At 40.0% G+C, this 17,878-nt stretch overlaps 1 protein-coding gene across 1 annotated transcript; it reads left to right on the top strand.

The window, feature by feature from the left end:
• The first annotated feature begins 3,540 nt into the window (after positions 1-3,540).
• LOC124272952 lies at positions 3,541-10,901 on the top strand. Its single transcript, XM_046708194.1, has 7 exons — positions 3,541-3,607; positions 3,974-4,015; positions 5,107-5,454; positions 7,137-7,262; positions 7,734-7,907; positions 8,827-8,902; positions 9,758-10,901. Exons 1-7 carry the CDS (start codon positions 3,559-3,561, stop codon positions 10,311-10,313), a joined length of 1,371 nt encoding a protein of 456 aa, XP_046564150.1. The 5' UTR covers positions 3,541-3,558; the 3' UTR covers positions 10,314-10,901.
• Positions 10,902-17,878: the final 6,977 nt, after the last annotated feature.

Genomic DNA, 17,878 nt, shown 5'->3' on the forward strand with positions numbered 1-17,878 from the left:
TATTTGGAATTATACTAAGAGTTATCATGAGTACGTATCATGATCACGCATAATGTCTACTCACGCTTTAGGAAATGGGATCCATGACATTTTATCAGAGCGTCAGGTACACATATTAGGTCTAAATTAGAGATCATCAGTTGTCTGCTTTTTGTGAAAGACACGATAGCTGAGTTGTTAGACTATTTGGTGCAATACTCTGAGAATTTTTTTATTTGTTTTATAATTTTAAAAAAGAGTTAGACTTTGCAATCCTGTGTGTAACATTTGTTACATTTGACCACTGTCTAAAATTCTGTGTCTACTCATATAATATACACATATTCCATTTCAATGTCAAACATGTTCTCGTCACGATATGGCTGAAATATTGCCGATGTGACGTTAAATGTTAACTCACTCACTCACTCACTCACTGTCTACTCATACATGTATACATATTCCATGTAAAGAAAGCCATGATTGGATGCCATGGCGACGACGAGGAACATTATTAATGACAAGCTGTAAACTGAAAACGACGTTTAATTAGAGATTGTGTGTAATCATTACAACTCTGTCATACAGAATTTGCACGCATGAAAATGCAGCTATTAAACGAGGTGTATGTACACGATTAGAACACCGATGGGTAGATTAACGTGTAGACATTGCGTAATTGTGTTGGCAAAGGTATTTAACCTGTTTTGACGGAGACAATACTAATTAGTGGTTGCTGTCATACCTAAGGGACGCAACTCAACACAGCAAATTGCAGTCTTTCAAACAAAAGGATCGCCAGGTCTTAAAGTCATATGGACCGAAATCATATCACAGATGACTTATATGGTACCACGAGAACACAGACTTGTGGCGTATCGTAAGTACCTGAAGAAATTACTAAGGCTAGGCAGTTAAGTCAGCACATCCACAGGTCAGGAGGATACCACCATGTTGAAATAAACCAGAGGTTGTCCAGATTCAGGGACTAGTTCTAAGCAGGAACGTATTCTGAATCTAGAGTGTCGGCATGTCTACCGTTCAGATTAAGTGAGTGAGTGAATGAGTGAGTTTAGTTTTACGCCGCATTGAGCAATATTCCAGCTATATGGCGGCGGTCTGTTAATAATCGAGTCTGGACCGGACAGCCCAGTGATCAACAGCATGAGCATCGATTTACGCTATTGGGATATCAACCAGTTCGGCGAGCTTGACAGCCCGATCCCTCTTATGACAAGCATGGGTTACTGAAGATCAATTCTAACCCGGATCTTCACGGTTTCTACAGATTAAGACTTTCTCATGAATGCATGATAAGTTCGTGACATATGACATAACGATGCATAAAAATGTGAAATAAAGTATACAATGTGTGTTTCGACTTCTTGTCTATGAGATAATGCTGTAGACATTCAATTTAATAGCAAACAAAACAAAACTAATGAAGGAGTAAGAAATGGAAAAGAAGTTGACATCCATACAACTGTCAATGTTACGGGAATCACTGCCATAATTGATTAGTGGGAATCATAATATTAAGAAGTGAGGTGAAATGGGGTTTAACGAGGTATTTGAGAATATTTCGCTCATAATATATGACGACGTGCATGCGTGTGTATGTGTGACTGCTTGTACCAGCCCAGACTTAAGCTAGTTCTATATTGCTAGCACACTGAGATACCATGCCGCAGTGAAACATGAATACCCCACTCAGACACTGACTGACGAGCCGACCAGTCCTTGTTGTACCCATAAATGCCGTGCGCCAGACAGGGACCGACAAGTACCATATTTTAACGTCTTTTGGTATGACGCGGTCGAGGATCGAACCCACGACCTTCTGCTCTCCGCTTGGACGCTCTAACCACTATACCACGGAGGCGGTTGAATAAGAAGACATATTGTTTCGAACTATATATATGTTGGGTTACTGAATTAATTAAAATTTAATAATGAAACCTGTTAATGTGTTTTGTTTGTGAAGTCATCCATCCACAAAAGCATTCTGGACAAGCCATTTTTTTCAAGGCTGAATGAAGGCAGTAGGTGTCATCCATGTTCAAACGAAGATGTGTATAGAACATCCAAGGCATTCACCATCCTAGACCTCATTTTCTAAACATACTGAACATTTGAAATATTTAATATTTTGTCTTACTGCAATGCTCAAACACCATCACAACTGCGGTCACCGGCATATTTGATATTGGTGGTCGGTTATATTGAAGGCAAATGCATAATTCATTCTGAGAAATCGTGGGATACATTTTAACACAATTGCAAGATAACTTCATGCAAAATAACAGTATGCGCCAATAGTCTTCCACAAAACTGTTCCCGCAAATGTATCAACACAAACAAGACAAGATGTGTTAATTTTAATTCAGTATTTCGGTCGCTAGTGTATCTCCCCAATCAGAAAGTCCTCCCCAGATGAGTGTATTTGAAGCGCTTCTTCGCCAAGAAGAGGGAGCATTACAGGAACACCTATTTGCACCGCTCTGTGTTTAAATTACATAGCTTTTACAGTATGTAGATATATTAACAATACATCGCCAACTACACCAAGTTGATCTAAAGCTGCATATTGTAACTAGTGGTGTAAATTCGATAACTATTTCAATTTCAAGTTGAAATGCACCTCTTAACCTCGGAGTATGAATTGAGGTAGCGTTACATAAACACTGTCGTTCGTTTTTTCGTTGACATACGAAGCCATTGTGGTGTTATTTTGTCACAGATGTTCACTGAAGATCAAACAGATGTTTGTAACAGCATCCTTACTTTATACATTACAACCTACCTCTTTAAAACAGTCTTTACTCCAAATTTCATATTTTAGGATCATATTAAAAAAACTGTAGTAAGATAAATATGTTATTAATAATTCATAATCATATATATCAATGTAGTTTTTAACGAACGGTTTGAGTAAATATATCTTTCTTTGCTGTTTTCTTTGGGAATGTGTGCAAACATAGCAATGGATGCATAAAGTAGCGTGAATAGGAGGCAGAGGTCTGCAAATATTAAACTTGGAGGTATGTTTGAACTCAGAGAGGTGAGGCTTTGCCATGCATATATGTAGCTGTCAGTGTCCTTACAATGAATAGTTCTGACGTCTCTCGAGTGTACAAGTAGCTTAATATGTCACTGAACACACAATACAAGGGGCATATGCTTTTACTGAGAGTTCTCTGGTAAGGTGAATGTGTGTGGGAAAGGAGAAGCATTGTATTGACGAAATGGTGTACCTGTTATAATTGACCTGTGTATCAGAGCGAGACCATCCATCGCCGGTATGGTACGTACAGGCCGAACAATTGGTGGATGTCGTTTCACAAACGCATCATTTGACAGGTAGTAGGTGAATCGGTAGTAGTTGTAATGGTGACCATAATGGTGTCTTAAAACATTTCGCAACGCCTAAGTGCACAACATGAGACACGATGCGAAATAAGTTCACAGCTAATGTAATATAAAAGGTATGGGCGAGGGGATGGCTCAAGAAGATGTAGCCTGGGAATATTGCGACGAGAAGTGGGGAGCTTCAAAATGGATTAAGAGATATCGACAATCATGGACATGGGGTGTGTGAGAGTATTGGTTGTATGTCTTGTATACACGGGTACGTACATTGTGTAAACATTTTCACATATGCCGGTATCTGTGCATGAATAATATATAACAATATACCTCGAAAGCCCATTCTTACGAGTCCGAGAGAATTTAATACATAATTATGAATTATCATCAGGAAAGCGATAGAGTAATAGCTTGAATTTTACATATTATACGAATGCTGTATGTGTACATCTGTATGTAATGTAATGATACCTGATACACGAATAAGTGGTATCATTAATCCATACTGTATACATTGTGTTCCGATACAGTGAAAATGCAACGATTAAATATGTAAATTCGATAATGATTCATATCCTGATTTTTATATACTGTGTTCACCATTTATATAGATTTGTATGCATTTTAGTGCAGCGGGTGTACACCGAGTGTCCACAAACTGAAGTTCCAGGTAAGACTAATATGCAAAAATGAAACATACAATTTTATGGATGACAACTTCTTGTTTATTGCGTAGAGCGACGTTTCGATGTAGATTCTAACATCGTTATCAAGCTAAAATACATCTCAGCTTGATAACGATGTAAGAATCTACACCGAGACGTCGCTCTGTGCAATAAACAAGAAGTTCATCCTTAAAGTTGTATGTTTCATTTTTGACTCACCAACTTCTGGAATACCGATCAAACAATAAGACTAATATGCGTTTACAATGAGGAAACTGGATGTTGTACGCTGGCAATATAAACGTAAGTACCAGAGGGTCCTCACACATGTCAGGTACATAGATCTATTTTTCACGGAACTAATGACATGATTGCACCTTAAGACACTAATGTAGATAGGTTAATATGATAACCAGATGATGGCGTGGGTTTATGTCAGTGATCCCGTTACTTCATTTGCTTCTGTTGGCTTGAGCATCCTCATTCTGCCATCATATAATACTGTTTAATGGACTACTTTATCAATGACTAGAAGTTGTAATCTTCCTGAAACCTACAACGAATATAGTTTCTTGAAACTTTGTCCATTTTACAAACAAAAAGTAGAGATACGTTCATCCGAAAGAAGTATTTTGTGGAACCATCTCTTGTCAAGTTATATGTTTCTTTAAGCATTGAATCTGTCATTTAAAAATGTCACTATACTTAATACTGAAAATTGTACTTATACATAAAGACTTATGTTTGTCAATCCCAAATGCATGTACACACCACTATAATTAGTTACACAAAAGAACTCTGGGAACTATGGACTTTAATCATAAATAAACTTCCTCCTCTTCTTCTTTTTCTTCTTCTTCATAAAAATTCTTGTTTGCACAACTTACCTTCATGCATCCAAATTGACATGGTGGGGTAGCAGGTAGGTTATATAATGTTCGTTTGTCACATCGACAAAGAGATTTCGTTTCCTTTCATCCCGAAGTCAAAATATTGATGTCTGTCAAGACAAAATATTGATGTTTTTGGCTTATATAGTCTAACTCCCAGTGGCATATGAATTACTTATTTTCAAATTCACTCACTCACTCTTCAGTCGTGGACGTATGCGGTACCGACCCATTCACCGGCAACGTCTTCTACATACACAGCGTCGGCATGTCCGACGGCTTTAGTCAGTGCGCCTGTACATTGTCTACCATACAAGACAACAACAGCATCACCATCTACCCATGGGGCGACGTCACACCTTCTACCTGCCACGCATACATCCTCGTCGTCGACGGCCTCCCCCGTGGCGCGGAATACGCCTGGTGTAACCGACAGGGGAGGTTTGAGGCTGTTATGGACACGGGGACGCCGTGGTCTGTAGACGTCACGAAGACATCGCCGACAGCGGCAGCGTCTGATCCGGGCCATTGCCTGCTTGTTAGTGGAAGCAGTCGTAAGTGGTCATATGTACATAAACTAGACACATCTTCCCATGTTAATAATGGAATATGGGGTTGTTTTCGAGGAGTGCATGCGTATTTAAAAATGAGGCAAGCAAGGAAATTGGGAGGATATCCCATACAATCTGTATTCAAATAAGTACTCTGGGAACTCACTTGTATTTATCAGAATGAATAGTATACATCTAAATCTCAGTAGAAGAACGTTATCGTTATCGTCAGAGAAAGTAGTGCTATACGTAATATAAGAAAAAGAAGGGTGAGTGAGTATGGTTTTACGCAGCTTTTAGCAATATTCCAGAAGCTGTACTTCACGGCGGGGAATCAGAAATGGGCTTCGACATTGTACATCACACTTTAACCACTAGGCTACCCCACCGCCCCTAAAAGAAAAAGAAAAAAAAGTGAGAGTATGGTTTTACGCAATATTCCAGCATGAAATAGGCCTCACACATTGTACTCATGTTGGGAATCGAACCCAGGTTATCAGCGGGACGAGCGGACGCTTTAACCATTAGGCTTCACAACTGCGCCCAAATGAAAACATATATGCTCTTTCAAGCCGGATCCAGAGAAAACTGATTGATAAAACAACGTGTGTATCAATAACCTATACCGTATCGTTGTGTCACTAATGCAAAACACTTTAATCGGTTCTCACAGTGTAACAGAATGATGCGATCCGAGACGTTAAACGAAGCCGCTTGCTATTATTTTGAATAAATGAGTGAATGCTGTATTACATAATCGGACATATCACGAGGCTAGTAAAAGATTGGACCAAGGAAGGTAAAATGTAACGCCGACAATTTTTCCATCACACAGTGACAAACTTGAGGTTGATGTTATGAGCAACAGTCCACTCGGTCGGGTTCAAGTACACGCAATCCTCCGAGCCTCACAATATTCGATTTTATTGAGTAGCGAGCATTTGAATGCATCGGGTCTACTACAACCCGCTTCTTCCTGCTGTAGGTCAAGTGATAAGGACACATACGTTCCAAGCATCCGAGGCATAGAAATACTTCCGAATGTCACATCAAGTGGAACTCGAAGTATAATTGAAAAGTAGAAAATGACATATCGCTTGTTGTTATACGAACAATATGACAGCGCTTGTCGTTCTACCTGATTCAACTTCTTTCCAAAGGTGTACGAATAATACAATTAGGTCCGTGAGTCAGCTGATAAAATCAACGCCCGTGAAGCCACGATTGAAGCACAGCCCGAGGTGAAAGCTCCGTGGTGACATTCCTGTGGATATTGTACACTGTGTACCTCTGAAAGGCTTTACCAGGCGTACCCACACCCATGAGGCTAAGGCAAGCTTTACTTAAGGATGTCTCCCCTGCATCAGGGGTTACATCAATAGCGGTAAAGATATCACAGGCTGGCTCATGCCTTATGAACACGAAGGACTAGACCATTGAGGGAGTATCAGCTTTAAGAAAAGCGGGTTGTATAATGGTACTTAAATAGCTCGTTTGAACCATGTTTGCATTCAAAACATTGTAATGGAAATTCGTGACATTTCAGCGCGGATCATGCAACACATGTTCAGTTATACCCGATTTCTCCATGGGTTGCACTGTGTGTATTATAATAGTATATTCACACGACTGTTTGTGTGTTTATGTGCAACGCTGTTCTTTCAGTGATGGCGTTGGTGTTTCAGTGTTGACAGCGGCGTGTCGGAATGACGGAACTGGGAAGATAGTGACACGTCCAACGACTACACCGACGACTGTCGCGACATCACCGCCGAGGATTGTGACACAGGAAGCCTCCGTTGCCACTACGGGTAGGAACTGTAACGATAGTGTTATGAGCCCAGTAGGGTGGTATTTACGCATTTGTGAATGTTAAGCTGACATGTGTAAGGGTCACATTAACATAACAGTACGATACTGTGGCATTGACACACTCGTACTATGCAACAGTGTGCGAGGTTTGACGTTACTTAAGAAGATTGATACACACTGTAGGAGAATACTACCTGTTTAACAATCCAGCCATTGGAGTTACCCTGTAAATACAATTCCCCGTCCTTCTGTCAATATGATAATGATAGAAAATTGATGGGGAGGTAATTATTTTTAGCAGCGTGGACGTGCCTTGAAGAAAAACGATAAATACTTGTTAATTCCACGTCATAGTGACCAAGATACAAACATATCTGCCGTTTGAGGCAAACGGAATGCCAATATCATTCTGTGAACAGGGTCTTGAAGGGGTAATCCCTAATGCATGACTCCTTTTCGTTTGTCCATAGTGACAGGTCCTGTCGACCGGACTGGAACTCCAGCGACTACGGAAGAAACAGTGGCATCTCCTCTCACCACCACACCGTTACCGACAGCGAAGCCTCTCCTCTTAGTAACCTCTTCCCTATCACCAGGCCCTCCACTAGCACCCAAACAGACACCTTCAGAGATGGATACTGAAGGTAAGTTGTAAACATATATTCACATTAAGAGCTTGAGGTGAGGTGAGGTGAAATTGGGTTTAATGTCGTGCTTGAGAATATTTCACTCATATGACGACGTGCATGTGTGTGTATGTGTGTGTATGTGTATGTGTATGTGTATGTGTATGTGTATGTGCGGCTGCTTGTACTAGCCCAGACTTAAGCTGGTTTTATAGTGCTAGCCCACTGAAATACCATGCTGCAGTGAAGCATGAATACCCCCGACTGAGACACATTATACTGACTCCGTGCCGACCAGTCCTTGCTGTACCCATTAATGCCGAGCGCCAGGCAGGGACCAACAAGTACCATATTTTAACGTCTTTTGGTATGACGCGGTCGGGGATCGAACCCGCGAACTTCCGCCCTCTGGGCGGACGCTCTAACCACTACACCACGGAGGCGGTCTTTAAGAGCTTGGTAAACTCATATTATGAAAAAGGAATCACATCCTCGAATATGATTATTCTGAAGACGAAGGGTGCTCAAATTACAAGTGGAAATGAGTTTTGGATTTGCAAAGATTTGATCAATCTTAAGAAATACAGTCGCTAAATTATATAAATATATTTATAGCCATTTGAACTAGTTCTATAATTAGGTGACCCGTGAGTGTCCGGGTTAGAATATTGATCTTCAGTAATCCATGCTTGTCGTAAGAGGCGACTAGCGGGATTGGGTGGTCAGGCTCGCTGACTTGGTTGACACACGTCATGGTTTCCCATTTTGCGCAGCTGGATGCTCATGCTGTTGATCACTGGATTGGCTGGTCCAGACTTGTTTATTTACAGACCGCCGCCATATAGCTGGACTATTGCTGAGTGCGGCGTAAAACTAAACTCACTCACTCACTCACTCACTACAATTAGGTTGCTGCACTATCACTAATATTCTTCAGAGAGCATCCTCATCGGAGTTTCTGTTGGCGTGCTGCTGTTGATCATCATCATCATAGTCACTATCATCGTCTACAGGTAGGACATACGGTCATGTATAATGCGCCCGTAACGTTCCGGGTTAAAATTTGTCTTCAAACCCATGCTTGTGGTAAGAGGCGAGAGACGGGATCTGGTGGTCAGGCTCGCTGACGTGGTTGACAAATGTCATCGTATCCTAATCGCGTAGATCGATGCTCATGACTTTCATCACTGAATCGTCTGGTCCAGATTCGATTATTAACTGACCGCCGCCATATAGAGGGGATATTGCTGAGAGCGGCGTTAAACGACTAACTCAAACAAAGACTACATTATGCCGCTGCAGTCAGTTTATGTAGACCCAAGCTCGCCCACGACAAAGGCATTTGTCTGGTTACTTTGTGTTGAACAAAAAGAGCCATTCTGAAAATGAGGTTATGGTACAAAATAGATGGTAATTATCAGTATAGAATAGAGACATAATTTATACACCGTGAAATTGACGAAGTGGTGTTCAACGTTATTTCATTTGGGGAACTATGGGTGCAACTACAAATAATGCTGATACAAACTCTTTAGGATGCTCTAAACCAGGATGAAGCAAATTCTACCAAGTACCAAGATGACACAAAAACGGGCAGTCTTAAGACATATATGTAGCAAAGCCGTACTGCTCTTCTAAAGCAAAACATTGTATGTCCAGTGAAGTTGTGAGGGAGTTTTGCTGGCATATCATCACTGAAATGTCTAATGTTTACAGCAAAATAGCCCTTCCTCACTGAGACAGGGACTGTCTAGGACTGTGCTACTTTTGACATTCCAAAAGATGTTAGTTGACATGTAGAAATATACCCCAATTACTTGCCCGATCGGAAATACACCGAACTGACACATTCGTCCTCTTTGGTACAGGATCTGCTGCCGAAATGGAAGGCCAGTTGAAAAGATTGCACAACCTGAGGTACCCGTGCTTCATCCAATGACTGAAGTTGTCCCAAGCTTCGATCAGATCTACACGACAGAACATCCCACCGGCCTCTACCCTGGGAAGGTGAGAAGAGTCCACTCAAATCCAGCAGGAGTGCGTCCTACCACACGGGTAGCTAATGGCAGCCAGATTCACGAACACGCCATAATGGAGGACGGACATCTCTTCAGGGAGACGTCAAAGGAATACCGTCAGCATCAGTTGGGTGTGTTCAAGGAAGGGAAGATAAATGCGGAAAGAGTCAACACTGGTGCGACCATTGAGGCCCAGCGGAGGTACATCACCAGGGTCGCCATAACAGCCAGCGGGTACAACTCGCTGCCTACCTCGAGAGTGAACAGCTTTAAAAGGCGACCTGGAGTTTTTATTACAACAGGGGAGGCATTCCATAGGAGGGAGGGATGGTATAGATCTGAACCTAGAAGTATGCTTGCTGATTCACGGAGTCGGAGTCACAGTGGTTACCTTGGTTCCCTGTGACGTAATAAGGCTGTATATTTTGTTCTTGCATATAGGCCATTTTTATTTTGTCTCCCTCATCTCCCGTTTCATACTTTTTGTTAAACAATATGTTTATTTATCAATATATTCTGCCATTTTAATATCCAATTCATGGACACTGGGGTAGCCAAGTGGTCAAAGCGTTTGCTTGTGAACCACCGTCGTAGTTCGTATCCTATTTGGGTACAATATATGAAACATAATTCTTGTGTACCATAGACGTAATAATGGTGGAATATTGCTAATAGCGGCGTGATACCATACTCACTCAATCATGAAAAACTTCACCTCAATCATGAAAATAATTCTGTCTGTATATTACCGGATTGATGTAATATGGCGTAACACTGCCCGTAGAATCGTCTTGGGTTCAAATTTCTTTCTTGGAATTATTCTCAAGCACCGAGTTAGCAAAGATAATAGATATGACGATGTCTGCAAGTGTATTCAACGAAGAAAATGTTACATGTGTTGTGTATCTCTATCAAGGGAAAGATACAGTTGCTGTTTCACTTATCATCAGCGACACGGAAAATAGCATCCTTTCCTTATCCACACTCTGCAGCTGACAAAGAAGATGACATAAACATAATGTGTATTGTCCTGCGTTTCAACTTGGGACTTAGATACAGATTATACGTGTGCTTCCAATAGCTACCACTACTTTTGCTTCAGTTACCAATGCATGCCGCGGTACCTAATAACACATGCAATTGTCTGGTCATCTCGCTACTCCAGGGCCCACTTTCACAAAATGATCGTAGCGCTATGACTATTGTAAGCCTATGTTAATTATCGGAGATGCAATATCGCAGAGCTGAGAATGCTTTGTGCGAGTGGGCCAAGATGTGTTCATGTAATGGTGTTAAATATTCATCATTTACTCTACCAGCATTTACCGTAATAGATTCCGGAGTTTTACGGCTTACATTAGCGTGCAGTTACGAGTTGCGTCCACCTTAAACACATATCAGTATAGACATGTGTCAAATCTAACACCTAGAGTGCAACGTGGAATCATACCCATCCGTTACACAATTAGATGCACGTTAAAATGTATCAAGCTCCAATAATGCATGTAACTGGCTGGATATTAAGTCCAAATTTAACAATGAAACCTACCAAACAATCTCCTTGAATAAAGAGTCAGATACAAATAATCGCTTACATAGGAACAGAAAATAAGTCAATACAGTAACAAGACAATTGTGTTGTTGTGTTTTGTAGTCATATTATCACCTTGATTTACCTGTGATATATTTTCTATATAACCTTAAGAATGAGCACGAAAATGTATATTTACTTATCATGAACGTGTTCTGTAGACATATTATCACCTTGATTTATATGTGACCTATTTTCGATATAACCTTAAGAATGAGCGTGAAAATGTATATTTACTTATCATGCACGCATATTAATCAATATTAACTGATGCTTCTCGAAGTTATGTGTCAATGTTCCCATACAAAAGGTATGTAAAAAATACGGTTCGCGCTACCACCATTTATACGAGTAGTTTAATAGAGCACACTCTCGCCCTGAACTATTATATTTAAAGCACGAGGACGTTTATTTCTTTTCTGAGATACCAAGTTTAATACTAACCGACGATTAAGCAACGGCAGAAACAAACAGAAAAACGACGGCGTCGGTGACCGAAATTAACAACCCTCGTTCAGGGCTAACTGATGGGTTCTTCCAGTCACGTGTCTGTCCCCCCTACGTTAAGAGGTACATTGCCGTGAAAACAAATACTATACAGTTTAATGAGAGATTACTTTCGGGTTAAATATATTCTCTAACTTATTTTAATTGCATTTGTGATTGACGTAAACCATATGGGACAATATGAACGTCGCATTTCTACTACCAACGTAAGTATAGAATCCGAAATCTGTTGCTGTTTCGCCGTGTAACTGTGAGTCGAGCAGAGACATTTAATTCGTCGAAACGCATAATCGTAATTGTTTCCATCCGTGATGTTAGCCGAGTGAAACAACTGCAAACCAAGAAACGGGGCGCTATGGAGTAGTTCACTGAGATGATGACGATTGACATGTCACGAGACGTCGGTTACCAAGGGTACGTTAGATAACGAGGGGGCAGACGAGAATGGCGAAGTGACGTCAATAGTGTGACGCCATACAAAACGTGTACTGTATCGCTCGACAAAGTACTGTCGGTGCCTTCCATCTTTTAGCAAAGCATCTTAGAATAACTGTACGTGATGTCATACTTAAAACAAATTGCCACAAAGTGTTTATGTCATGTTTATTATATCCGATTATGCCCCACAGCGCTTGGTATATTTACCTATGTCAAAGGGACAATGCAGATGTGGTCTTCATAATATGTACCGATGCCACAAAGTGTTTAATGTGTCTACTTCAAAGACACAATGACAGTGTTAATTTATACAATGAGGTCACGAAGTGTTTAGAATACGTTGCTGTTACACAGAAATGTACCCGTGAATAGGGTTAGAATTGATCTTCAGTAACCCATGCTTGTCGTAAGACGTGACTAACGGGATAGGGTGGTCAGGCTCGCTCACTGGGTTGACACATGTCATCGTATCCAAATTGCTTAGATCGATGTTCATGCTGTTGATCCCTGGATTGTCTGGTCCAGATCCTATTATTTACAGACTGCCGCCATATAGCTGCAATATTGTTGAGTGCGGCGTAAAACTAAACTCATTCACTCACACAGAAATGATTTGTATGACTTGTCTTTATTGGCTGTCCCAGATACAAAAACATAACCATGTATATACAAAGCTGTCGTGGATGTAGCTGTCGTAGATCTCAGGAAAAATAGTTTGTATCCTACCTCAATATTGAAACGAACTATGAAATGGACAATTAGTTGTATGTGGTTTTAGACGATATTTATTTGATTAAAATTATTTGAATAAAATCATGAAATTGCAACAAAAAGGCAAACATTATGGATGGCAACTGTATTTATATTTTAATATTTGCCTTTTTCTTGAATACCAACTTCTAAATGCTCCTCAAGAACCTCGTGAAATTGCAATTAACAGCATTAACTGCACATGTTCACTGAGGACAATGCTGAGTCTTGAAACGATGTTCTTAATTATATTCATTGTATGTAATATTTAATAATCATTACACGCAATATCGACACTGTTTACCTACCATTTGTGCATCTCCTGTCAACATGCTGTGTACTCACATAATGCATGTCATATGTCAATTTGTAATATGCATGTTAATACAGTCGCTATGAAATAAATATATTTGTACCGACATACTTTGTTTTCCATCACACGTATTATTATTTTATGTACCATCATGCAGCGGAGGATGGAGAAAAATAACGAATATACAGTATGCCCGTATTATTTTTACCCTTGAAGATCCGGGTTAAACATTGTCTTCAGCAACCCATGCTTGTAAGAGACGATTATGGTCAGAGTTGCTGCCACATCATATCCCAATTATGTTGATTGATTCTCATGCGGCTGATCACTGGATTGTCTGTTCTAGACTCGATTATTTAAAGAGCCCCGTCATGTTTCTACCGTCTTCAAAATGATAAGCAGAGGCCAGATACTTTAAGCAATGATCGGTTACCAATAGGATCATTTTACATGTATTTCTATGATAAAAAGTCATGAAGAATAGATAGGTCCGAACATTGAAAATGAAAATACAATAGGGCTTCTCATTGTTCATCACTCCAGTGGGTCGATTCGTAAGCCACAAGTGTGTCCTTCACTCGCTCTTGTTGAGTGTTAGATGAGTATCTACTGAAACGAGTGCTGTGATTGGATTTGCCTTTATAAGGAAACGTTTCAGTAGACAACCTGCTGTTCATAGACAGAGATTCTCAAAGGCCTTGGATCAGAGGGCTACACTGTGGAAATTCTTCAATAGACGTTCATTCACAACCATACTAGAATTAACGCAATATAAGGTTTGTTACTTACACAAACCTAACAATCATTCCATCTGTACCGACAGGAGAAGCTGTACAGGACAAGGCAGCCAGAGTGATCGCTCGATCTCAAGAACCCAAAACATACACTACTCGCTTAAACATGCGTACAGTGTTTAAGTTCAGTGAGACCTCGGATACCCGGACCCCCCAGATATCCGGAAACCTCGCCTTCCGGTCAATGTTTAGAAAAAACAATCTCTTACGGTATAAAAGTGACTGTCTATAACGGATATTCAGTTTCCGTTTCCGAACGGTATATTTTACAAACCAACCGGCTAAATCAACAAAAATTGACTCTCGTATCCGCACGAAGCTTTGATCTGCCGTTGACCGTGTGAAGGGAAGCGCGAGAGTCCCACGTGTTTTGACACGAGACATGGTCTGCTAATCCGGATTAATGATCGGTCAACAAGGTATTGGTGGTGATTAGGCCTAGCTGACACTGAGTTAACCATTGAGTTCTAACTGTTAAGTTGTTTATTCAGTCAAAGCAATAAAAGTGCAGTGTGTCTAAAATGTTCTCCATCGTGTTGCAAAGGAGCGGCACCCAGTGTAAGCAGTCCCCAATGAAAGACTTTTTCAAAACTGAATAATTGCAAAGGTATGATTGTTATGTTGTGATGCTGTTTTTATTTATTGTCTATACATGTACAATAAAGGCTTGATGATCATAAACATTTTGGATTATCCTTGATGTGTATGAAAACCAAAATTCCAGATATCCGGATATTCAAATATCCGGACGATTTACGTAAAAACGAAGGTGTCCGGATATCCGAGGTCTGTATTTCCTTTACATGTATTCGAGTCAGGCGTGTCTTTCACGTTCCAGCTGTATCGGTTCGTTGAGTTAAGAATAAGGTCACATGTTGATTTTGTCGGCATCGGAAAAAAGTAGGTCACAACCCAGTCATATTTCGTAAACAGAATTAGTTAGATCCTGAGATAAATTGGGATCAATTCACTGCATAAGTATGCAAATGCCAATTCATCACTCTTATCTCACGTACAAAACAGGAAGAAGACACACGAAGCATAGACATGAATCCTGAATAATTTATAATTTTCCGATAAAGAAGGCACAGAAACAAAAGTGTTCTTAAAATGATGTTAATACGTATCCATTCCACGTCATGTTGAGTCTGCCTCCAACACAAAACTGTCTGGCTTATACAGGCAAGCTGTTCAGCAAAAATACAATGCTGCAATATTTCTGTTTGGAAATGATATGGTAGATTTGACTAAGTTGAAATGAAGGGCAATATTCGAAACGGAATTACGAAATAAATGGCATGAAGCGATTATGGACACGTTAAGAATATTTGCACAAGCGCACATGTATTCCTACATATCTTGTTACGACGCTTTCAGGACGCTCTGAAAATATATTTATTATAAAAATGACCGCCGGTATAAGTGAGTGAGTTAATATTTATCGTAACCTCGGCAATATTTCAGCCATATCGTGACGAGAACAATTAATAATTATATTATAGATCAATAAAATTAGAAATTAAAACCCTGTTGACGAAGAACAGTAAAACCACTAGTGTATCACAGATATCCATTTAAAACTAGTAATTAAATCTGAAACATATTAACTAGAAATGACAAGACAATGTAAAACAGGCTATAGATTGCCAATAACTGAAGGTAGATCACCATACTAGGGACCATGGGGACTTACAGTACATTTGCTTCCTGCATGGGCCCTAGCTGGATTTATACCATCCCTTCAGCTGTCAGCAATTTAGACACAGTTAGCCATACATTAAAAACACACATATTCTACGATTAAAAACGTGGAAAGTTTTAATTTACTTGAAATGTTTTGGGACTTACGTATCACCGCCGGTATAACAAAACAATCAGGCCAAAATGAGGTCTCCAGGAAGCAATCTCTGCTGCTTGTATTCCTCGTTTTAACCAGTGACGAAAATTATTTCTAACATATTGAACATTTAAAGTTAACCTCACTAGTTTCCGCTTGGGAATCGTACACACTATGATAGCAACTGTATTGGTAAAGTCATACCTTCCTGTCACAGTCAAATACATTGAAACAGGATTTGTGACTCACATCATGTATAATCGCACAGGTCCTTCTTTTCATGACGTCATAGGTAGCACGTATAATTCCGAAATTTCTTGAGACCGCCTCCGTGGTGTAGTGGTTAGAGCCTTCCCCCGGAGAGCGGAAGGTCGCGGGTTCGATCCCCGAAAGACGTTAAAAAATGGTACTTGGTCCCTGTCTGGCGCTCGGCATTAATGGGTACAACAAGGACTGGTCGGTTCGGAGTCAGTATAATGTGTCTGAGTGGGGTATTCAGGCTTCACTGCTGCATGGTATCTCTGTGGCTTAGGACTATAAAACCAACTTAAGTTTGGGATAGTACAAGCACACATGCATACATGCACGTCGTCATATGAGCGAAATCTTCTAAAGCGCAACGGAAAACCCAATTTCACCTCACCTCACCTAAATGTTTTGTAGAAGGTATGTAGGTAACAGTTGGTTCTGCTTTTGTTTCTATGTAATAACTATTTGCCATTAATTGCCATTGATATAATAAATGATGTGTTTGTTTCCGTGTATATATATAATTTTTTAAATTCAATATTGTTGTTTATTATACTGCTATTTCATGGCTTGACATCCTAATATTTCTAATTGTTTGTTTTTAATTCCCATTCAACGAGAAGAATATGACTCCGCATATAGTGTGTTGAAAGATTTGTTCACACTTTCGCTCAGAAGCATATGGCGGAGTACAAGTCCAGCCAGCTGTGATTGCTGTTGTCTGCAATGAATGCTGACACCTGATTAATGAACTAACGTCAAACTATGATCAACTGGGATGAGACACCCACTCCTATTTACATAAGCAGGCCAGAAATGACACCAACAATCATAGACGGACTAATGTACGTGGGGCTCTTGTTAATGGTTTTGCTCAGAGCACTGTTGTATTTATCTTGTACGTATTAGCGTTGTGGTGATTAAATGAAATATGAAATACCACAGTTATTTTGTAACATTTATGAATCAGGAATGGCTGCAAAATAAATTCCATTTACTTGGGTCGAGAGACCAATTCCTGTCTACATAAGCAAGCAAAGAAAGGTGACACAAAAACTCACAGATGGAATAATGTAGGTGAGTGAGTTAAAAATTAAGGTCACCTCGGCAATATTTCAGCCATATAATTACGAGAAAGGCTGTACATACACAATAAATAGAGGACGTTAAACAACCACTCATGGACGGACTGTAAAATAACTCGCGTATCACAAAAAGAGTTAAAACTAGCTGGCATATATCTTTAAAAGTAGAAAACTATTTTGGACAGTACAATGTAAAAATGGGCTATTGATCGCTAAATAACTGAAGGAAGATCACCTTAAAGTGCCTTTGCTGCCTGCATGAACCCTGGCTGGAATAATGTAGGCGGTACATTGGTTAATGGTTTCAACCAGAGTACTGTATTTATCTTCCACGTATTAGCGTGATCGTGATTGCGTGAAATATGTCACGCAAAGCTTATTTAGTGACATTTGTGAATCAGGGACTT

This window comes from Haliotis rubra, unplaced genomic scaffold (assembly GCF_003918875.1).
Source record: "Haliotis rubra isolate DU_JTF1 unplaced genomic scaffold, ASM391887v1 Scf1748, whole genome shotgun sequence".
In the NCBI taxonomy this organism is placed as follows: domain Eukaryota; kingdom Metazoa; phylum Mollusca; class Gastropoda; order Lepetellida; family Haliotidae; genus Haliotis; species Haliotis rubra.

Bases quoted from the DNA above. Each gene is read 5' to 3' on its own strand.
- LOC124272952 (XM_046708194.1), top strand. From the start codon at position 3,559: ATGGACATGGGGTGTGTGAGAGTATTGGTTGTATGTCTTGTATACACG. The intron at 7,263-7,733 runs GTAGGAACTGTA...GTTTGTCCATAG, and splicing joins AGCCTCCGTTGCCACTACGG to TGACAGGTCCTGTCGACCGG. The intron at 7,908-8,826 runs GTAAGTTGTAAA...AATATTCTTCAG, and splicing joins TTCAGAGATGGATACTGAAG to AGAGCATCCTCATCGGAGTT.